This window comes from Passer montanus, unplaced genomic scaffold (genome assembly GCF_014805655.1).
Source record: "Passer montanus isolate IOZ18808 unplaced genomic scaffold, ASM1480565v1 scaffold10, whole genome shotgun sequence".
NCBI classification, from domain to species: domain Eukaryota; kingdom Metazoa; phylum Chordata; class Aves; order Passeriformes; family Passeridae; genus Passer; species Passer montanus.
In genome coordinates, this window is record NW_024356505.1 from 3,141,340 (window position 1) to 3,159,102 (window position 17,763).

At 39.4% G+C, this 17,763-nt stretch overlaps 1 protein-coding gene across 2 annotated transcripts in view; it reads right to left on the bottom strand.

Moving 5' to 3' along the window:
• The window catches only part of GPD1L (glycerol-3-phosphate dehydrogenase 1 like), a 40,071-nt gene that overhangs the window by 518 nt on the left and 21,790 nt on the right, over positions 1–17,763 (bottom strand). Inside the window, exon 8 of one of the 2 annotated variants that reach the window (XM_039706056.1) lies at positions 1,331–1,481. In XM_039706056.1, coding sequence (XP_039561990.1) covers positions 1,331–1,481 — 151 coding nt within the window. Of the gene's footprint in view, positions 1–1,330; positions 1,482–13,125; positions 16,085–17,763 lie in introns of those variants that run through there. The other variant, XM_039706046.1, reaches the window with a different exon arrangement.

The window sequence follows — 17,763 nt, forward strand, 5'->3', positions numbered from 1 at the left end:
GTAAACACTCCAGAAGCTTTTCTGTATCTGATATTCCTGGAAGCAAATTTCATTCTTTAACTTGACAACATAATGCTTGACATTTTGAATGTTAATTGTGAGGCTCTAATTTTTTTGTTTTGCATCCTTGCACTGTGGGCTAGAACTGGAAAGCCTTCAGGGACCAGCTAAGCTAGGTTTTTTTACATGTAGATAGCATCAGAAACAGAATAATTGAATGCTGCTGCTTGAACAATCAACCCTTTATTACAGAACTACCAAGAGAGAATAAGGTGGCCCATTTTCTTTATTTTAAATTAACCTTTCAAGGGAAGGATCGGCAAGGCTTTTAAACACCAGTCAAGATTGTAACCTCTTATTTGTCAACTGCTATAAGGAAGCAAACTCTGATTAGGGAAAAATATGCAATTTGGTGAATGCAAATGTTTTAGTGGAAGCAGAATAGTGGATAAAGGTATTATCAGGTTTCTCAGTAAAGGGATTATTCCTGAATGTCTCATTATCTAATTAACAGAGTCTTCCATTTGAGCTGGTTTTGTTCTCAAATCCTGAGGTATCAACATTTTTAACATTACTGATCGAGCTCTCTAGAACTACGTTCTTTAGCAGCAATCTGGCCAGCTGGAAGTGCTAATTAAAGTAGACTCACAGGCCCAAGGAGTGGAACTGACTGGAATTTCCTGAAACGTTTTTCTGGTTTTGAAATAGAGCTTCCCTTCTCCCTTCCCAAATCCTAGAATTTTCAAATGTCAAACTCATTCAGACTATTTTTTAGGTAGGTAAAACATGTTAACATGTAAAAGATGAGTGAGATTTTTCAGTGGTTATCAGCAGGTTTCAGTCCAAACAAAAAAATTACTGTATTTAAACCACCTAAGTGAACTAAGAAAGCTAAGGAAACTTAACTGAAGAGAGCAAGAAAGGAACTTTCTGTGAAACCCAGGTCTTGCACAAGGAACAGGGATTTATGTTGGATCTCCAGGACAAATATTCTCACCCTTGACATCCTACTGTGCTAATAATCTGAGGATGAGATATTTTTAGTTAGCATTAAATCAAGAAATGATTGGAAATTTCCTAATGCTTTTCAGAATTAACAAAGTGTAGGCTTTGAGCTACAAAAGAATTCAAGCAAATAATTTATAACATATTTTACCCTTTGGCAGCTTACAACTGTATGGAAAAGCTGATTTATACTAACCCAAACCAGAAATACTTGATTTGTACTTTGGTAGTAACATGTGCCATAGGCACATGATCAATCAAGGGAAACATTTCTGTGTAGGAGCCATATTTCACAAAGAAAAGATGGTTTTCATGACTGAGATACCTGGATCTTCCAATGTTGTTGCATCAGAGAGAGAATAGGTGAGATGCCCATACTTTCAAAATGGCCATTATTTGGCAAATCCAATAGAGAATCTTTGTTTGTACATGAGGTTACTGAACACGAGGTTTGTTTTGTTTTGCAGCTTGGGCACCTAAAATTAATGAACATAAAATCAATACCAATTGAAACAACAATCAACGTAATGACAGTGCATGGGATTTTATCAGCAGGTGTTGTTACTACCCTAATGCTGGAAAATGCAGGATTTAGCTGTATATGTTCTGTACTCCTCTTATCACAAGTATTTCTTTCTGTACATGAAGTTTAATTATATGGACTAAGTCCTGACTGTAAACACACAGTCATTTTACCTGCCAGAAAGCCATCTTACAACATATTTTGCCATACAGATAATTAACTCTGTGCTGGGAACAGTAACATACTGACTTTTAGATTTTATTCTTCAGTTTTGAAACCCATAACACTAAGTAAACTGTGTGGTGATAGAGACTGCTAAGAAAAGAAAGCACAGAGTACATAAGCCATGTATTTTCTTTGCATTAGGCTTTCAGCAGCTGTTTTATCTGCTCTGGGAATTTAAAGATCTCTCCCAGCCCTGCAACACAACAATGTCACAGATACTGTAGTGAGGAAAAATTGCTTACTTCTTTCAGAGCTGACTTGTACTTAGAACACACTGTCCCTGCACTCTGAGTATATGTGCTTAACTTCAGGGCAGAGAGCACATCTACTCAAATTAAAAAGAGTTTGTAGTGAGTAGTGTGAAGTCCCCATACAAATCTTCTCAGAACGGGAGCTGTGGTTTTCATACTTAGGGGCCTCAGCTCTGTAGTGCACCTGCAAGAGAATGTCTGCATTTTATTTCCCAGGCTGCTTCCCAGCTGCTCTCGGCTGTCTTGCTCTCCAGGGAGCCTGCAAGCACAGCTCCAAGCACAGCTGCTGGCTGTGCCTTCTCACACCTGCAAATCAGAGGCCACCCCAATACTCAAGAGTGTCTGGTGTCACGTTGTGTGAGGAAGGAGCTGATTCTGCCCCTGAGCACGTCCAGGCAGGCTGTCCCTGAGGCACACTCATAAATACTTTCATTAGGGTCAGCAGTCCGCCACAGACCTTTAAATATTATTATGGAGCAAACACATACTAGTGATTGCATCATTGAGAATATAAACACTTCCACTGAAGACTTGTGCATTTTCTACTTGCTAAGGGTGGTGCTTGCCTAAGTGTTTATGTAAATCACAGCAGGTAATGTTTATACAGCACCCAAGCCCAGTGAAAAACAGCTGGAGGAAAATACCACCTTCAACAATTGTCAATGCCATATTTGTTTTTAGATAATTAACGAAAGACTGTATAATTCTACCATGGTTTCATCACAGCATCATCCAAGTTTAAGGAGAGAGTTCACAGCAAATTCAGTTTGCTTGCAGGCTTAAATAAAATAATAAACAGTCAGCTATGTTGCTCTGCTGTGGTTGGTACAACACCATGACAGAGGCCTGAGACTTAAAGTGTCCCTTATCCCAAATTATGAGGAGGCCACTTGAGCTTGCTGTGTGTGTATGTACCCTGAGAGAAGACATGGATGGCAGGTAAAAACTTAACCAAATACTATGGCTAAAAGCTGAAATTAGACAAATTCAGACTTAAAAGAAATTGGTTTTGTTGTTGTGGCTTTTTGAATGTTTTTTTTTTTTCACATAGCATGATTAGCTATTTGAAGGATTTATTAAATAAAACATTAAACTCTCCACCATTTTATATCTATAATTTCAAGCTATAGGTTTATTTGAAATGTGTTCTTTACCAGACTTACATTGACAAATTTGGTGGCCTTTATTACACAGAATACAAAGAAATAACCCAAATGATTTGAGAAACCACAGAAATTAATTCAATTTCCATAAAATGTCAGTCTTGTTAACACTCTAGTCACCCAGCTGTACAGTACACATGCAGTACCAATGCCTGACACATCTCCTGGAGTGGCAGCAGAATAAAGGATCTCATGAATCTTGCTCTGTCTGGACAATGAAAACGGGTGATGACACTGCTGTACAGGGAGAATCAATTTTATGCAGATGGACTGCAAGGTTTAAGGACAGAAAAATTGTCATCCAGAGAAAGTTAAAAAGCCAGTGGGCGACTGCAGTACCTGCAGAGAGAGGTGCCAGCTGACTGGGGCGAGGTGCCAGAGTGTACATGTTCTGTCATAGGGGGCTGAAGTGCAGAAGAGAACTGAGCCTGGCAGGGCACTGACCTAAACTTTGGGGAACACAACAGTGGAAGGAGAAGGCAGAGAAGTGCAGGCAGATGTTTTACTGCTCCTCATACTGGTTGACACAGCCTTTCTGTTAGAATGGAGTACAGACATTTGACATCTATCCATTAACAGGAGAGGAAAATGCTAACACAGAGGACACAGTACACCACATAGTGGCCTGAAATCTGCAAGCAGCTGAACAATACAGCATTGGTATTTTCAAATCAACACTTTATCTCTGCATTTAGACAAGTGCCAAAAGACTTCTGTGCAGCAAAGAACAAAATGACCCTGATGTTTGTATTCACAGAGCAGTCTTACCCCTGAAACAAAACAAAAGCAAATATACAATTCTCCCTAGTACCAAACACAGTCAAGTTCAACTCAAAGCAGGACACAGAGGTGCAGGCACCAGTGTTTTAGGATATACAGAATACTGCTGATGACTGTAAATCATTGGATGCTTTCAGAGCATTAGCGTTACAGATATGCAAAGAGCCAGCATGCAAAGCTCCTGATACCTGGTAGGTCTTGTGTCAGTGCATGAAAAAATGCCTGCAGTGATGCAAGACACTTAATGAATCCTCCAGTTCTAGCTTCCCAAAAACATCCTTTGCAAGAGAAGCCCGAATTTAAAGAAACAGAGGAGAGAGAAATATGTTTCTGTTATGACTGAATGTATTTATTTTGAACAGAGTGTGTTTTCTGCTGCTGGCCTAGTAAAACCTGATGGGATTTTTAAATGAATCAGACAAATTTAGTTACATTTCTCAATTCACTTTGTTTTCTAAGAAAATTGCAGGCTTTGGGCTGTGTGAGTGCATGGTGTGAGACTATAGGACTCAGGGGGTGGACGATGGGCTGTCTTTTGGAGGGATTGGGATTTCCTCAGAACAAAGGCTTATTCCATTTATGCCATGTCTTGAGAAAGCTTATCCTGTCAAGTCATTTATCACCCTGCTAACTAGCTACTGAGCATGGATAATGCTTCTTCCCTAGATCAGTGAGGGAAAAGAGAATTTTAGAAGAAAGGAAGGTTTTCATTTGGGGATTTTAGGAGATTGGGAGAAGAGCTGATAGGAGTTAGGCTAAGCTCTTTGAACGATGAGAAAAACATACCAGGAAGGATTTTTCTAACAGCTCATAGTGCAGCTAAAATAGTCTTTCTACTAAGGGCATCCCTGGTATTTAAACTATGTGAACTGGCACAGCCCTGTGGTTTGCAGTACTAGATTTGGAGTAAGTAGAGGATGCTCTGTGGCTCTAATTAGATGTGCCTCTAATTACTGATATTAAGGTGAATTAAGTCCATCATATATTTGCAAATGTCTGGTTTAATGCTAACTATGAGACAATTACGATGTGAGATTTTTAATTATACAGATGTGCCTACAATGAAAAAGTTTCTTTTCCTATAAACTTTGAGGTTGGCTCACCTCAACGATCAAGAAAAGTACAGACTCCACTGGTTGTGCTGGCTGCAGTGGGGGTATTTGTAAGAGCAATGTGTTCCATGTAGATCTTTCTACAGAGAGCATATCCTCAGTTAGCATGTCCTTGGCATTTATAAGAACTTGATATCTTCTGGTAACCTTCCTCTGTTCACCTGGAATTGATCGATCAGTTGAGACTATGAAGATGAGGATGTGACAGCTTCATCTCCTCAGAACATCAAAAATCTGATTTTTTTATAAATATATATATATATGTATATATATATATATATACACACACACACAGAGGCATACAAAAGCATGTATCATAGATCCAGAAAATTATTAGAAAAAAACAACAGTGGTCACTAAATATATCAAATCTATGATATTACAAAAGCAGTGTTATTCTCTGAATATACCAATCAAATAATTGCTCACTTGCCATCCTCACAAGGATTCAATCAGAGGCCCAGGAAACAAGCTGTATCAGTGTGTGCAAATGAAGGTCATGCTTCAAACTGCTGGGCTTTCTCTTTTTAAGTGATGCTATGATTGCTATTTCAGTGAAGGAGTAATCAGGGAGGTCATCATTTAATGATTCATTGTTCCAGCAGGCAGTGCAACAAAAAATATTGAAGCTAGCAATGATATATTTAAACCAGGTATTACTTTGATGAAATCTCATTGGCTACAAGGGAAGTTTAGATTTGATATTAGAAAACACTTCTTCACTGAAAGAGTGGTCAGGCATTGGAACAAGCTGCCCAGGGAAATGGTAGAATCACCATCGCCTTGGAAATGTTCCAAAAAACGTGGGTATGGCACTTGGGGCACAGTTTCAACATGAAGATGGAAGTGCTGGGTTAACAGGTGGACTCGGTGATCTTAGAGGTTTTGTCAAAACTATGATTCTATGATTTCTTGCATGCAAGTATCCTTCTTGTGCTAGAATACTTCTTTTATGGGCTGTCTGAAATTACTAGTGAAGGTTTTCTTCATGTAATTCACAAGTAAGGGAAATATGAGTAAGTGGATTACCTCAGTTCATCAGTGCTGAAATGCAGAATTTAACAAATCATCTTCATCAATAGCAATGAACAAGACTGGGATACCTCAATTGTTATTTCAAGGTCTCTATCTAACCAGCTGCTGATTTATAGGTGACATCCTCCAGCCTGCAAAAATACTACAATATATAAAGCAACCCAGTGTAAGGCAACCAGTGATAAGAAAAAAAATACACATAGAAAAGGAAAAAAAAGTGCTGGTGAAGACACCTCTACTACAAGGACAAGCACTCCACAGTGTTTTTATAAGAGCACAGAAAAGGAGCCATGAAAAAGGGGCCTCTCTAGGAGAGGGGAAGGGAGAGATTGCAGATGCTCAGTCTCCCTTATCTGAGTGTGAGTGATACAGCTCAAGTCCACCTCCAAATCTGGGGAAGTGAAGAAGAGGCAGGACTTGAAGGACTACACCCCCCATACTTGCTCTCTGTGGATTCCTGCCTTGAAAAAGAAACCATTAATTTCCAGTTCTTCATTAATGTGATTAAAAATATTTTTTTAAGATGAATGACAAAGAGAGGCATAGACTCTCCATGATCACTACACAGAGAAACTACCTTTACCCTGTGTGTGTGGTAGTGAATCCCCTGACTTAAGTTGTTCCCAAAAAAAGCCACCAATTCATTATAATCAGTCAAGAATACTGGACTAAAGCAGATGCAGTGAGCTGTGTTCATTCAAAGGCAGCAGAAAATAAAAAAATTGCCAACCCAAATCACCACCAACCCCAAACACTCTGAATCCATATTAAACTGAAGATCAGCTATTTCTTGAGATTTGCCTACTGGATTTCAAGATATTTCACTAATCATCTCAAAACAGATAATTCCTTTGAAAGCAAAATAATATTTCCAAAGCTCTGTGTAGCTACACAAATACTTGGAAATAGGTATGCCCAAAAAAACTGCATTGAATAGAGATAAATCATATGATAAGACTTATACTTCAGAACTGAAAGCAGACTTGAAAATGAAAATTTTTTTCCTGTTCAAGTGTTGTCTGTGCATGCATTTTCTTTTTTAAAATGTGAATTTAACACACAGAAGCAGGTAGACAGCAAGCAGTCCCAGGGAATGATGTCACTGGTTCCTTAAGGTACGTCCAGCAAGGTCAGCAGTCTGAGGAACTGCCTTTTAACAGTGCAGTTGAAATGCTTGTATCCTGACTCAAGCAGGCTGCCTTGAATAGTTTAGGTTCCCTAACTAGTTATATTTACCATATCACTTCTGTAACAATAAACCTCACTCATTTTTAGTGAGGCAAGGAGGACTCGTGTGAAGCCTGGTTACCTGGTGCAGAGTTCCTAGTCATTACAACATAATGAGTTTTCAATCAGCCTAGTCTAACTCAGTAATTAACACAAGGTACCTTGAGCTGAACTTTTCAAGTGTTCCCATTTTTTTCCCCAAAATCTGTCTGTCCATGCACTTTGGGTCTAATTATTATCCAACATTACAAGAACAGAGATGTTCATACCTCCCAGTATTTGCTCACTGCTCTTTGGATGCTCTCCTGATCCAGCCCATATGCTGACGTGACAGGTTCCAGCTAAATGTGGTCATTTCACACTAATGTCTCTTCAAAAGTCATGTAACCACATCACTACTCTTCACTTTAGGATTGATTACAGTAGCAATACTAAAAAACCCAAAACAGTGATGCTGGCTTTGTGCTAGGGAAGAGAGCTTGGGTACGACATGCAAGTTCTCAGATGGAAGCAACCAGGAAGATTTCCAGCCTATCTATATTAGATGAGTAAAATGACATCTGGAGTCAGGAGGGTCCCTGGAGTGTTCTTGCTCAATTATTTTCATTTAACCTCAGCCTCTGGTGACAACAGGGCAGAGTTGCTGGCAGCACTATACTTATTTGGTTTTAAGATTACAGAAGAACATTAATAGCCAGGGTTATGGCTACCTTGCCTATTACCTAGGGCTCCTGCTTCTAGCTCTGAATTTGCAATTGCAAAGGACAAGGAAGATAATTCCTTCAGAAATTCAGGAAGAGCATTTTGAGGAGCTTTGCTTTGGGGGCTTATCTTTAACTACTTAGTCAGACCTAATCCTGCTTAGCTTAGCTCTGGGAAAAATCACAAACTGATGAGGAGGTAACCAACACTTCTGATTACTTCTCACTTGTTAAATATAGTTTGTGCAACCCCGAGGAAATTGCAGCTTTTTCTCTTGCCAGCCTTTCTCATGACCATCATCGCATTTTCATGAACTCTCATGATCCCACAGCAAAGTGAGTGAAGTGCATATTTCCTCTGTATAAGTTGTCTATAGTGCATGAACAGCATATTTTTCTCATCTTAGTTTTCCATTTCTTGCTTGTAGAAACAATACAAGGAATGAAAACTGAACTTCAACAGCAATGGTTTTATCTGTATGCATTTTGATAATACCAAGTGTGCTTGTGAAATCTCTCTTCTACTTCAGCAACTGCTAAGTTCTCTGAGGAGACATTTTCCAGGTTTTAGCTTTGAAAGGAAGGCTGCTGCACTAAGCTGTTACCATGAAGCCGTGCCTGGTACAGACTGACAGGCCAAAAGGGGCTTCAGTCAACTCTCAACACCTTTGTCTTCACTCTTTCTGTATTGCAGGGCATGTTCTAGTATTACCATCTCTTGCACTGGTTAAAACTGACTTAGGCTCATTCCTTATGTTCCAACAAATGCAATACTTTGCATTCTGTCCCCTTTCTTCTCCACACAGAGTATACATAAGGTAACACTTAAAACAATTTACCTGTAGGGTTTCAGTGCAATCCCATTCCACCCTAATCTGATTGCTTTCAGAAAGCTAATTGTGCCTTCTAGCAAACACGTCTGCTGCTCTAGCCTTGCCCAGCCTTGTCAAGGCAACCACATTGTATTTTGGAAGAAGAGCCACACCTGGAAATTGTCATACCTGGAAACTGCACATTCCTCTGTCAAATGGTTTCAAGGAGCTGAATTACCAGTTTTTTAATGCATCTGTGAATAATGTATAGTCATTCATAATGGAGATAAAATTTCTGAGGGGGAAAAATTATGTGAGTATTGTAACTAGGTAGACTACACCTAAGTGTAGGATACTCTGGCTGCAGAACAGGAATACATTAGAATCAACATAAGCAGCTTTTGTCACAGAGCAGTGATGGGTTAAAGATCACTGCTAGCTACCAAGATCTTGGTGTGATCACCTACTCCAGAGACTTAAAGCAGACTGAGCAACTGCACCAGTAAACACCACTAAGAAACAGCTTCAGCTTCTGCTATTTTGAAACAGTCAATATATGAATAAAGATGGGAGTGGCATAAGGATTAAACCCAAGAGTATGAAAGCTTGGAAGACCTTATTCCATTTAACCTCCCTGCTGGGCATCAAATGTAAGACAAGGCTAAATGCACATCCTTTTCTTCCATGTTGACTAAAGCTCTGGAGCAATGAAAGGTATTCCTTATCTGTAGTAGCTTACAGCCTGAAAAAAATGCAGATAAAGAAAACAGGAGGGTAAGACTAAACAAAGACAAGGGAAGAGTGGCACAACCAAGTGCTGCTGCAATTACCACCTAGCTTGAAGCTTGAAGAAAATGATGTTGATGACATTAAATTTTATAAAAACCCAGAAACAACAAAATATCCAAAGCATCTCTGTCACATTGCACTGCAAATCTGCACAGTAAGTGGGAATTAGAAAAAAATATAAATTTGGTTTAAAAATACCACTAAAAATACTTCTATAAAACCTGGGCTTTAATCCAAAGCACAAGCACAGCCAAGGCTGGCTCTGCTCAGTAATCACAGTACAGAGCAGCTTGCTTTGTGTTCACTTTGCTTTCAAGTATTTAGAGCTTCCTAAAGCATAGATCACAATACATGGAGGTTTATTTCTTGATGCAACAATACAGGAAGTGGGTACCATAAAAAAAGAACAGCATGTTAAAAAAAAAAAAAGCCTCACAGTCCTGAGCAGCTGTGAGGCAAGTGCTTGTGTTTGACTTTGCATTTCAAATACTAGTATTTAAAATGATGTAGATCAGGAACTCAGCCAGTGCTTGCTAACAGATTTGGCTTGCTTTCCAGCTCTCTCCAGCCTTTAAATAGCAAAAAAGCAAACTGAAAATCCCCAAGGCTGTACTTTCTGAGCCTACCACATGCCTGTGCTCAGTAATCATCAAACTGAAAGATACTCACCAAGTCCTCAAAACCACAAATCATACAGAAAAAATCTATCACGCTGAGAGCTGAAGTATGGTCCTATGACAAGAATTCGGTTTATAATAAACCCGGATTTGGAGAAAGAAAGGGCAAATTAGTTTCAATTGATGTCACTATTACTTTCACCTGAATGTGAAATATGCACTACTCTTTACAAACATGGTGTTTCAGAGCTTCAGGGACTGGCAGTATGGATGTGATACTGCTCCTCTGAAACAGTAGCAATGTTTTCAATTACCCTAACCTGACTTATTGCCATCACAGGCACTGAGGACAGGCTGTAAGAAATCTATGCACTAGCTTCACAGCCAGACAGCTTTAAATGGATAGACAGACATTAGCTAGTGCAAAGGCAGCTGAACATTAATCCTCTTGGTAGCCTTGCTAAAATCCTGTGCAAAATTCCCAGCACCTTACAAGGCTTTTTTGTGCACACAAACATTCAAAAGTAAGGTAAGTAGGGGTTTACCTGTGTAGATGAGCATGTGTGAGCATGTACACACATCCACCACCTTCTGATACGAAGGCCTCTTCTTAAGGGCCACTACAAAACAGCACATACAGGCACAGCTACATAAAGACAAGAAGGAAGCTGGAACAGGCACGAAGAAAAGCTGTAGGGTGAAGGACACTACATGACTCTCATCCAGGTGAGAAAAGGAAACGTGCACTGTAGCAACAACAGCAACGCTAACATCAGAGGGCAATGTGGATGAAACTGAGCAGACTGCGGCAGCTCCATCCACCCAAACAATCAGGACTGCTCACACAGGTCAGAGCAGTACTTTATCATTCACTGAATTCCTTCAGCATAACTTACAGGAAGAGCATACTTTTAAAATCAGTAATTCACACACAAAATCAGAAATTCACATAGCAACTTACAGAAATAATCAACAAATTATTCCCAATGTTCCTACAATTACCCTTCCCTAAACCTAAAACAGATACTGTAAGTAACAGGTAAATGTAACAAATAGGTAAATTCAATTTAGTCATGGGGAACTCTTGACAAAGATAACATTATGCTGGGCGTCACGCTATTGTTCTCCTCTTAAAATCAAGTTCTGCAATTGTTTTCATTAAGAGCAGGATTAGACTGACAGATCAAGAGTATCTAAAAGTCCTTACTCAAAGCAGAGATCTAAAATCAAGTCAGAACAGACTGAGAGAGAACCATATTTCATTTAACCTGAATGCCAAACACTTCTCCTTTGCACATGCTGGGATTGAAGGCAGATGCTCTTCACATCCATTATTCAAAATGGAAGTGTTACCTTTTAGTGCTCAGATTTCTATCAGCTCATGCCAAATCACAGGAGAAAAATCCATGCAGCCAGGAGCCAGGCAGAAATGAAACACTTTACGCTTTCTAATAATATGACGTGCCATGTGTTCCAGGACATTTTATTTCAGCATCATCCAATTTCACTGCTGTGAAATCTATGTAATTCATGCATGTCACTCCAGGCTTACAATGAAGTCCAGGCTGGGAGCATTATGAAGAACCATCAGCACAGGCCATTGGACACTGACTTGTCTGCCATGTTTCTTGTACAGCCTGGCTGTTATTTGCAGTCAGACAAGGAGAGACACCCAGCCTGTTTGCACTTTGATTTAGTGAGAAAGCACCCCTCCCTTAAGAAGATACATAAAACAAGGATGTCCATCCTAATTCTCTTGTGATGGCTTTTTACTTTGCTATTGTCTCAAGCTAATTAGAATTTAAGCCCTTTTGGATGGTATGTTTGAGATACTTACGTATTTATTCTATTGACTGATTTCACACACTCTTAAAATAAATATAATTTTTAGGTAAAAGTACAAGAAGAAATGACCTAATGGCTAAAATTCCATCTTAAAATTAGGAATAAAATGCAACCAGGCACAGATTTACTGGGCAACAGTCTTTACTCCTCTCAGTATCCCTACGTGTGAATGATGGATTAAGACATTGCTCTCATTTCATTAACTGCTCTGAGGCTTTCAGTACACAATGCATTATTCTGGTCACCAAGAAAACCATACTTGTTTTACAGTGTGATGTCCCACACTAAGTAGCAAACGTTCCTTTCTCTGGATAAACACTTGTGACACCTCCCACCCCTTTGGCTGACATACAAACTGACAAAACTGAGCACAATGGGCTCTTGTTACTTCCCAAAGTCTTTCAACTTCAACACCCAACAGAAACAAACATTGCTGGGTACACAGTACAGGAACCCCAGTGATACTGAAAGATCTCACTGACCATGTTGTCCAGCAGCTGAGGTAGTGGCTGTTGCCCTGTACTTGGGAGGGTCTCCAATGACAGGCAAGGCAGTGCCTTGGGTGGAGGTTATAATATGTTGGGCATTTTATACCAAGCTCCTTCCCTCAATTTCAGTGGATCTACAACACAGGCATCTGGTGCTGAACTATAACCATCTCCTAAATACAAGGAACACACTGTAAGACAGGTGCAGTCATACAGGAACCTCGGGAAATTCAGAAATGGTCAGCAGAGTAACTCCAGAACGGGTGGAATCAGCCACTTACCGACCAGTGCCCTCCAGTGGCTCCCAGAGAAACTGAAGGAACTGAAGACAAGAACCTGTTTTCAGACAGGTCAAAGACAACACAATTGTATCACTAATGGAAAGAAAGCAAATGCTGACATCTGGACACCAAACAGCTCTTTCTAAAATTCATGTTCTTGCATGGCAACCTTATATCTATCATTACATACCACCACCAGAAAAATCTACATTCCATCAAGTGAATAAAATATTAATTGCAAGCCTTGTAAAATGAGACAACAGAAACCAAATTGATTCCCAAGACAAAAATGTTTATTTCTACTAACTCTTCAAACAGGTATACATTCAACATCTCTAAACAAAATCAGTACATATGATGAGGGCAAGTTGAGTAAGTATCATTAGAATGTAATGCCTTCCTTAGCAATTGAAGTTCATAACCCAAGAATTAGTTACAAATTTATGAACCCCTTACACAGGGGTTAATGATTTCAGTAAGACTATCCCAGCACTAGGCAAAACAGAGTGTTTGCAGAGCAGGCTCATTCAATTCCAGTACCATGTCACAGTCTTTTAATGACCAGTAAATATTAGTGGGGGAAAAAATACAGAGTGCCAAGCTGAGTGTTCTCCAGCACTAAAAAGCAAATGCAAATAATGAACTATCAATAGAAATTTAAATAAACTATTTTAGTTATTTTAGTTATTGAAACCTCAATTTTTGTCTGAAAAAAAGAATATTGTAACAGACTGGAGGAAAGAATTCCATAAGAACCTTTTCTCTGGATTTGCCTTAGAATACAAGCTTCTCTACAAAACAAGAACAATTAAGATTTGAGACTTTCAGTGGTAGAAGTAGTATTGGAATAATAAAGAAATAATTTAAAAATATATATTAATTTACCACATTTAGCTCATATAGCCCTTTATGTATCTTACAAAATGCTACTGTCCTACATACTGCATGTAAAAAAAAAAAAAGTTTATATATAGAATGTATATGTACACATACAAAGCAAAAGCCACCAATTTGGTATTAAAAAAAACAAAAACAGAACAAAACAAAGCATAAGCAAACACACTGAAAGTTATGCAGTAATGAGGAGTGTATGCTCCATGTGTGCGTTAGCATAACAGTGCTTCCAACCTTAAAACATCCTCTTAAACATCTAAGCAGAGTGCTTGCTCAGAGTCAGCTCAACCACTGATGTTCCCAACTGCCAAAAATGTCTGATGTCACTTAACTTACGGCCATCTCTTATGTTTAGCACTAAATCAGAAGTAAGGCAAAATAACTCTTCACATCCCTGAATATCTGAGGACATTCATGAGATCTTTCAAATATTAATTCAAAATAATACAGGAGCACAAAAAAATGGTACCCCTAAGGGGAAGGGTCTTCCTGTCTACACAAAGTTGTCCCAAAGCTTCCCTATTTCAGAGTAATCCAGATTATGTAAGTATGACAGTTATTCCCAGGCATCCTCTTTAGCAAATTTGGAAAGATAACCTGAAGTTTCAGGATGGGTGCTCATGATTCCTGGTCTAAAACCACCACTGAGAACAGTGAACACCAGTTCTGATACTGCTCAGATGTTAGGCATGGACATTCAGAGCAGATGGGCAGTCTCGTTCTATAAATTCTAATGCCTACCCTTATCTCCTAGTTTGAAGAAGGAGTCCACTCTTAATGTGCCTAGCATATATTTCACAAAAACCCCACCCCACACTTAAGTATACAAGAAAAGCAAAACAGATTTTACTTATCTATCTTCTCTTGCATCAATCTTAAAAAAAAATAAATCTAAAAAGACCAACCAAACCAACCCCCCCACCCCTAAACTTCATAAAATCACAAATTTTCCAATAACAAATAAAATTAACCTCCCTGATAAAACAAAGGTTTCTGAAAAAAACCTAGTTGAGATCCCTGGGGAATAAAAGAGATGGATGCCTTGAGAAGCTTTCTGGGAGATTAGTTGTAAAGGATTTGATTCAGCACCCGTAAAAGTTTTGTCCAGTGAAAGAGTAACTCCAGAACTGGGGAGGCTGGATCAGGACTACAGCCCAGGGGACGTGCCAGTGACTGGCAGGCAGTGAAATGAATGCAGTCATCGTACTGGCCACAACCCTCCTGAGGACACAAGCACGTGCTGTACCAGGGAATTCCCCTGGCAGTCCTTGGAGCGCTGTGTGGAGCCCAACCCTTTGCAGCTAAGCTAAAAACACAGCAGAACAACTTGGAGCAGTGGATACCCAAGGCTGTTCTTCATCACCCAACCAACAGCAGCAGTGAAGAACAACCACAGGTAAAACAATAAAATGAACTGTAGGCTCTAGGGTTCGGAACCTCCAGGTCAACACCTCTGGCTTGCTTTGGGGAATGGGATTCTGAAGAGCCTAACACAAAGGAATAGTAAGGGAGAAATACAAAAATGCAAGGATTAAAAAACAGAAGGGGTGGCAATGATCCCCCTCTAGAATATTCCCTTTAAAACAGTGTAATTAAAAACTTTAAATTCACTTAGAAATTGGTTTCAAAGTAGCTTGACAATTTCAACAACTTTCAAAAATCAAAATATTCTTCATTGAAATACCCCTGTAGCCCCATGAATAACTGCTACAACTTGTTTTGCATTAACATTGCTTAAATTAATATAGTCATAAGCATGCAAAATGTTAACATTTAATTGTGTATACAGAATAAAGCAAAGTTCTAACAGATTCCTAATATTTCAAGGTTACACGCTTGATTCAGCCTCTGATCAAAACCACTGGGATTCTTCCCAATGTGCCAGCGGATTTTGGACCAGGCTTTACAAGGAGACAAAAAAGCATTGTGTTTTATGGTGTAGGAGCAAACTCAAAGTACACTTTGTGTATATATAGACCAGGCATGTAGTGCAACTGTTGTATTGTGTATCTCAGAAGAGTTGCATGTCAGCCAGCAAAAGGATGATCACCAAGCCAACACCGCGTGCTGTGTCAAACCAGGCTGGGGAACCAACACCGACACCCGCTCACAGACATTCTTCTTGTTCCTGTTGCCCAAGAGCAGCTTTGAACAAAGCTTAATGACAGCTACATCCACATGAACCCAGACACCAATTCAAAAGGCAGAAAGCTGCATTAGTACAACAGCCTGATGGATTTTACATGTGCTCTGGATGATTTTGAAGGCAGGATATTATGTCTTTAACAGGTCTCCCTTCATAGCAGATTTGATACACAGCTGTGAAGAGTGGAAACCTGAGGAAAGAGGGTGGGGAAAGTGAACACAGTGTAAATTTATTCTGTAATATTTTCTTAAATGAAAAAACATAAAGGGGTGAGGAGAGGGAGGGGGAAAAGGGAGAGGTGGAACAAGTTATTTCTTTTTTTTATTTGTCAGGTGCAAATGCTGGGCTGAAAAGCAGGGTGTAACTACAGAACCTGCACACATCTCTGAAACGGAGTGACTCTCAGAAGCCTAGCTAGCTATAATGAAGCCTGAGACATTAATTATGTATGGCACAACCATAAAGTGATATAAAAAATAAATTTAAAACATTTTTCCTGGCTGTTCTTACAGCAGTACCCATCTGTGGTTAAAAAGGATGACTGGCACATCCGTTATGCAGTAGTTCTCAGCAATAACCTGATAATACAGAACATGACAAAAAAAGAACCAGGAAGACACTGAAGGTAAAGTTTTCCATAAGAACTGAAAATTAAACCTGGATTCTGAAATACAAAATTCTACACCTACTTTTTTCTTTTTTTTTCAGATTGGCCACATCTCCAACAACCTCCAAATAATTCAGACTTCTCTGATAATATGAAGGTTTGTTACAGCCAAGATGCTTTAGAGAAAGTTGTATTTGCTTTCTGTCCATCCCAGACAGTAACAGCCAGACAAGTTCAATTTTCATAGAAAGCCTGGTAAATTTTAGGGGTTGATCTGCTCATCAAGTTTGTATACCATTTCAGCATGGCTTTTTATACTGATGAATGGAAATATTTACACTGACCAATGGAAATAAAAAACAAGAGTCATTGGAGATGGTGAAATAGTTAATTTCTGAGTGATTCAGAACACAACTGGATTAGGACCTTCTCCTTAGGAAATGTGTCCCACCAGTCACTCTAAAGCTTTATCTGTAATGCCCATTTCAGTGCTGAGCAGTACTGAGCACCATGTATGATGGCCTATACATTCTGCTGTCACGTATTACATTGCAGTTGTGCTGCCATCAGCACATCACCAAGAACTAGACCAACTTGAGTTTTGTTTCTACTTGATTGGTGAAAAAAAAAATTATCACACAGCCACATAGCTGCTCTCTCAAATCCAATGCTAAACTGCTCAGATTGCAAAACCCTTATTAGGAAATCTGCAGAAAAAAAATGAACACAATGACTTCTGCATTTCTTAAAAACCTCACTTACCACTCTGTACGATGTACTGGGCTGAAGGGGGTTACATTTGCTGTTGCCATAAAAGCTCATGTGTAGGCACTAACAACATTTGCTATGACTCTGAGAGGTGGCCACAAAACAGGTGAACCTTATGAAGAGAAAGCAGGTTTCCCCCATAGCATTAGGTACAGTACTGGCAGTTACTTCTCAGTGAAGAAGCACCGCTACTACAAATCAAAACCTAAGTCCTGCTCCTTATCCCAGAGAACATCACTGTGCACAGCTGTGCCACACTTCACGTGGAGAAACCTGTACCAAGGCTGACTGCAGGCTCAGGGCCAGCAAATTCCAAATGCATCTTAGGCCTGAGCACACCAAGAGAGCAAGGACTACAACTGTTGAAAAAAGTAATTGCACCACGAGTGTTAACAGGCATCAACCCTGCTACCAAGGCTCTTCTGAACTTTGACTTTTGCACACTTCTAGCCTTGGGAATAGTTTTGTAGGACCAGAGTATGAAATTCTACCCT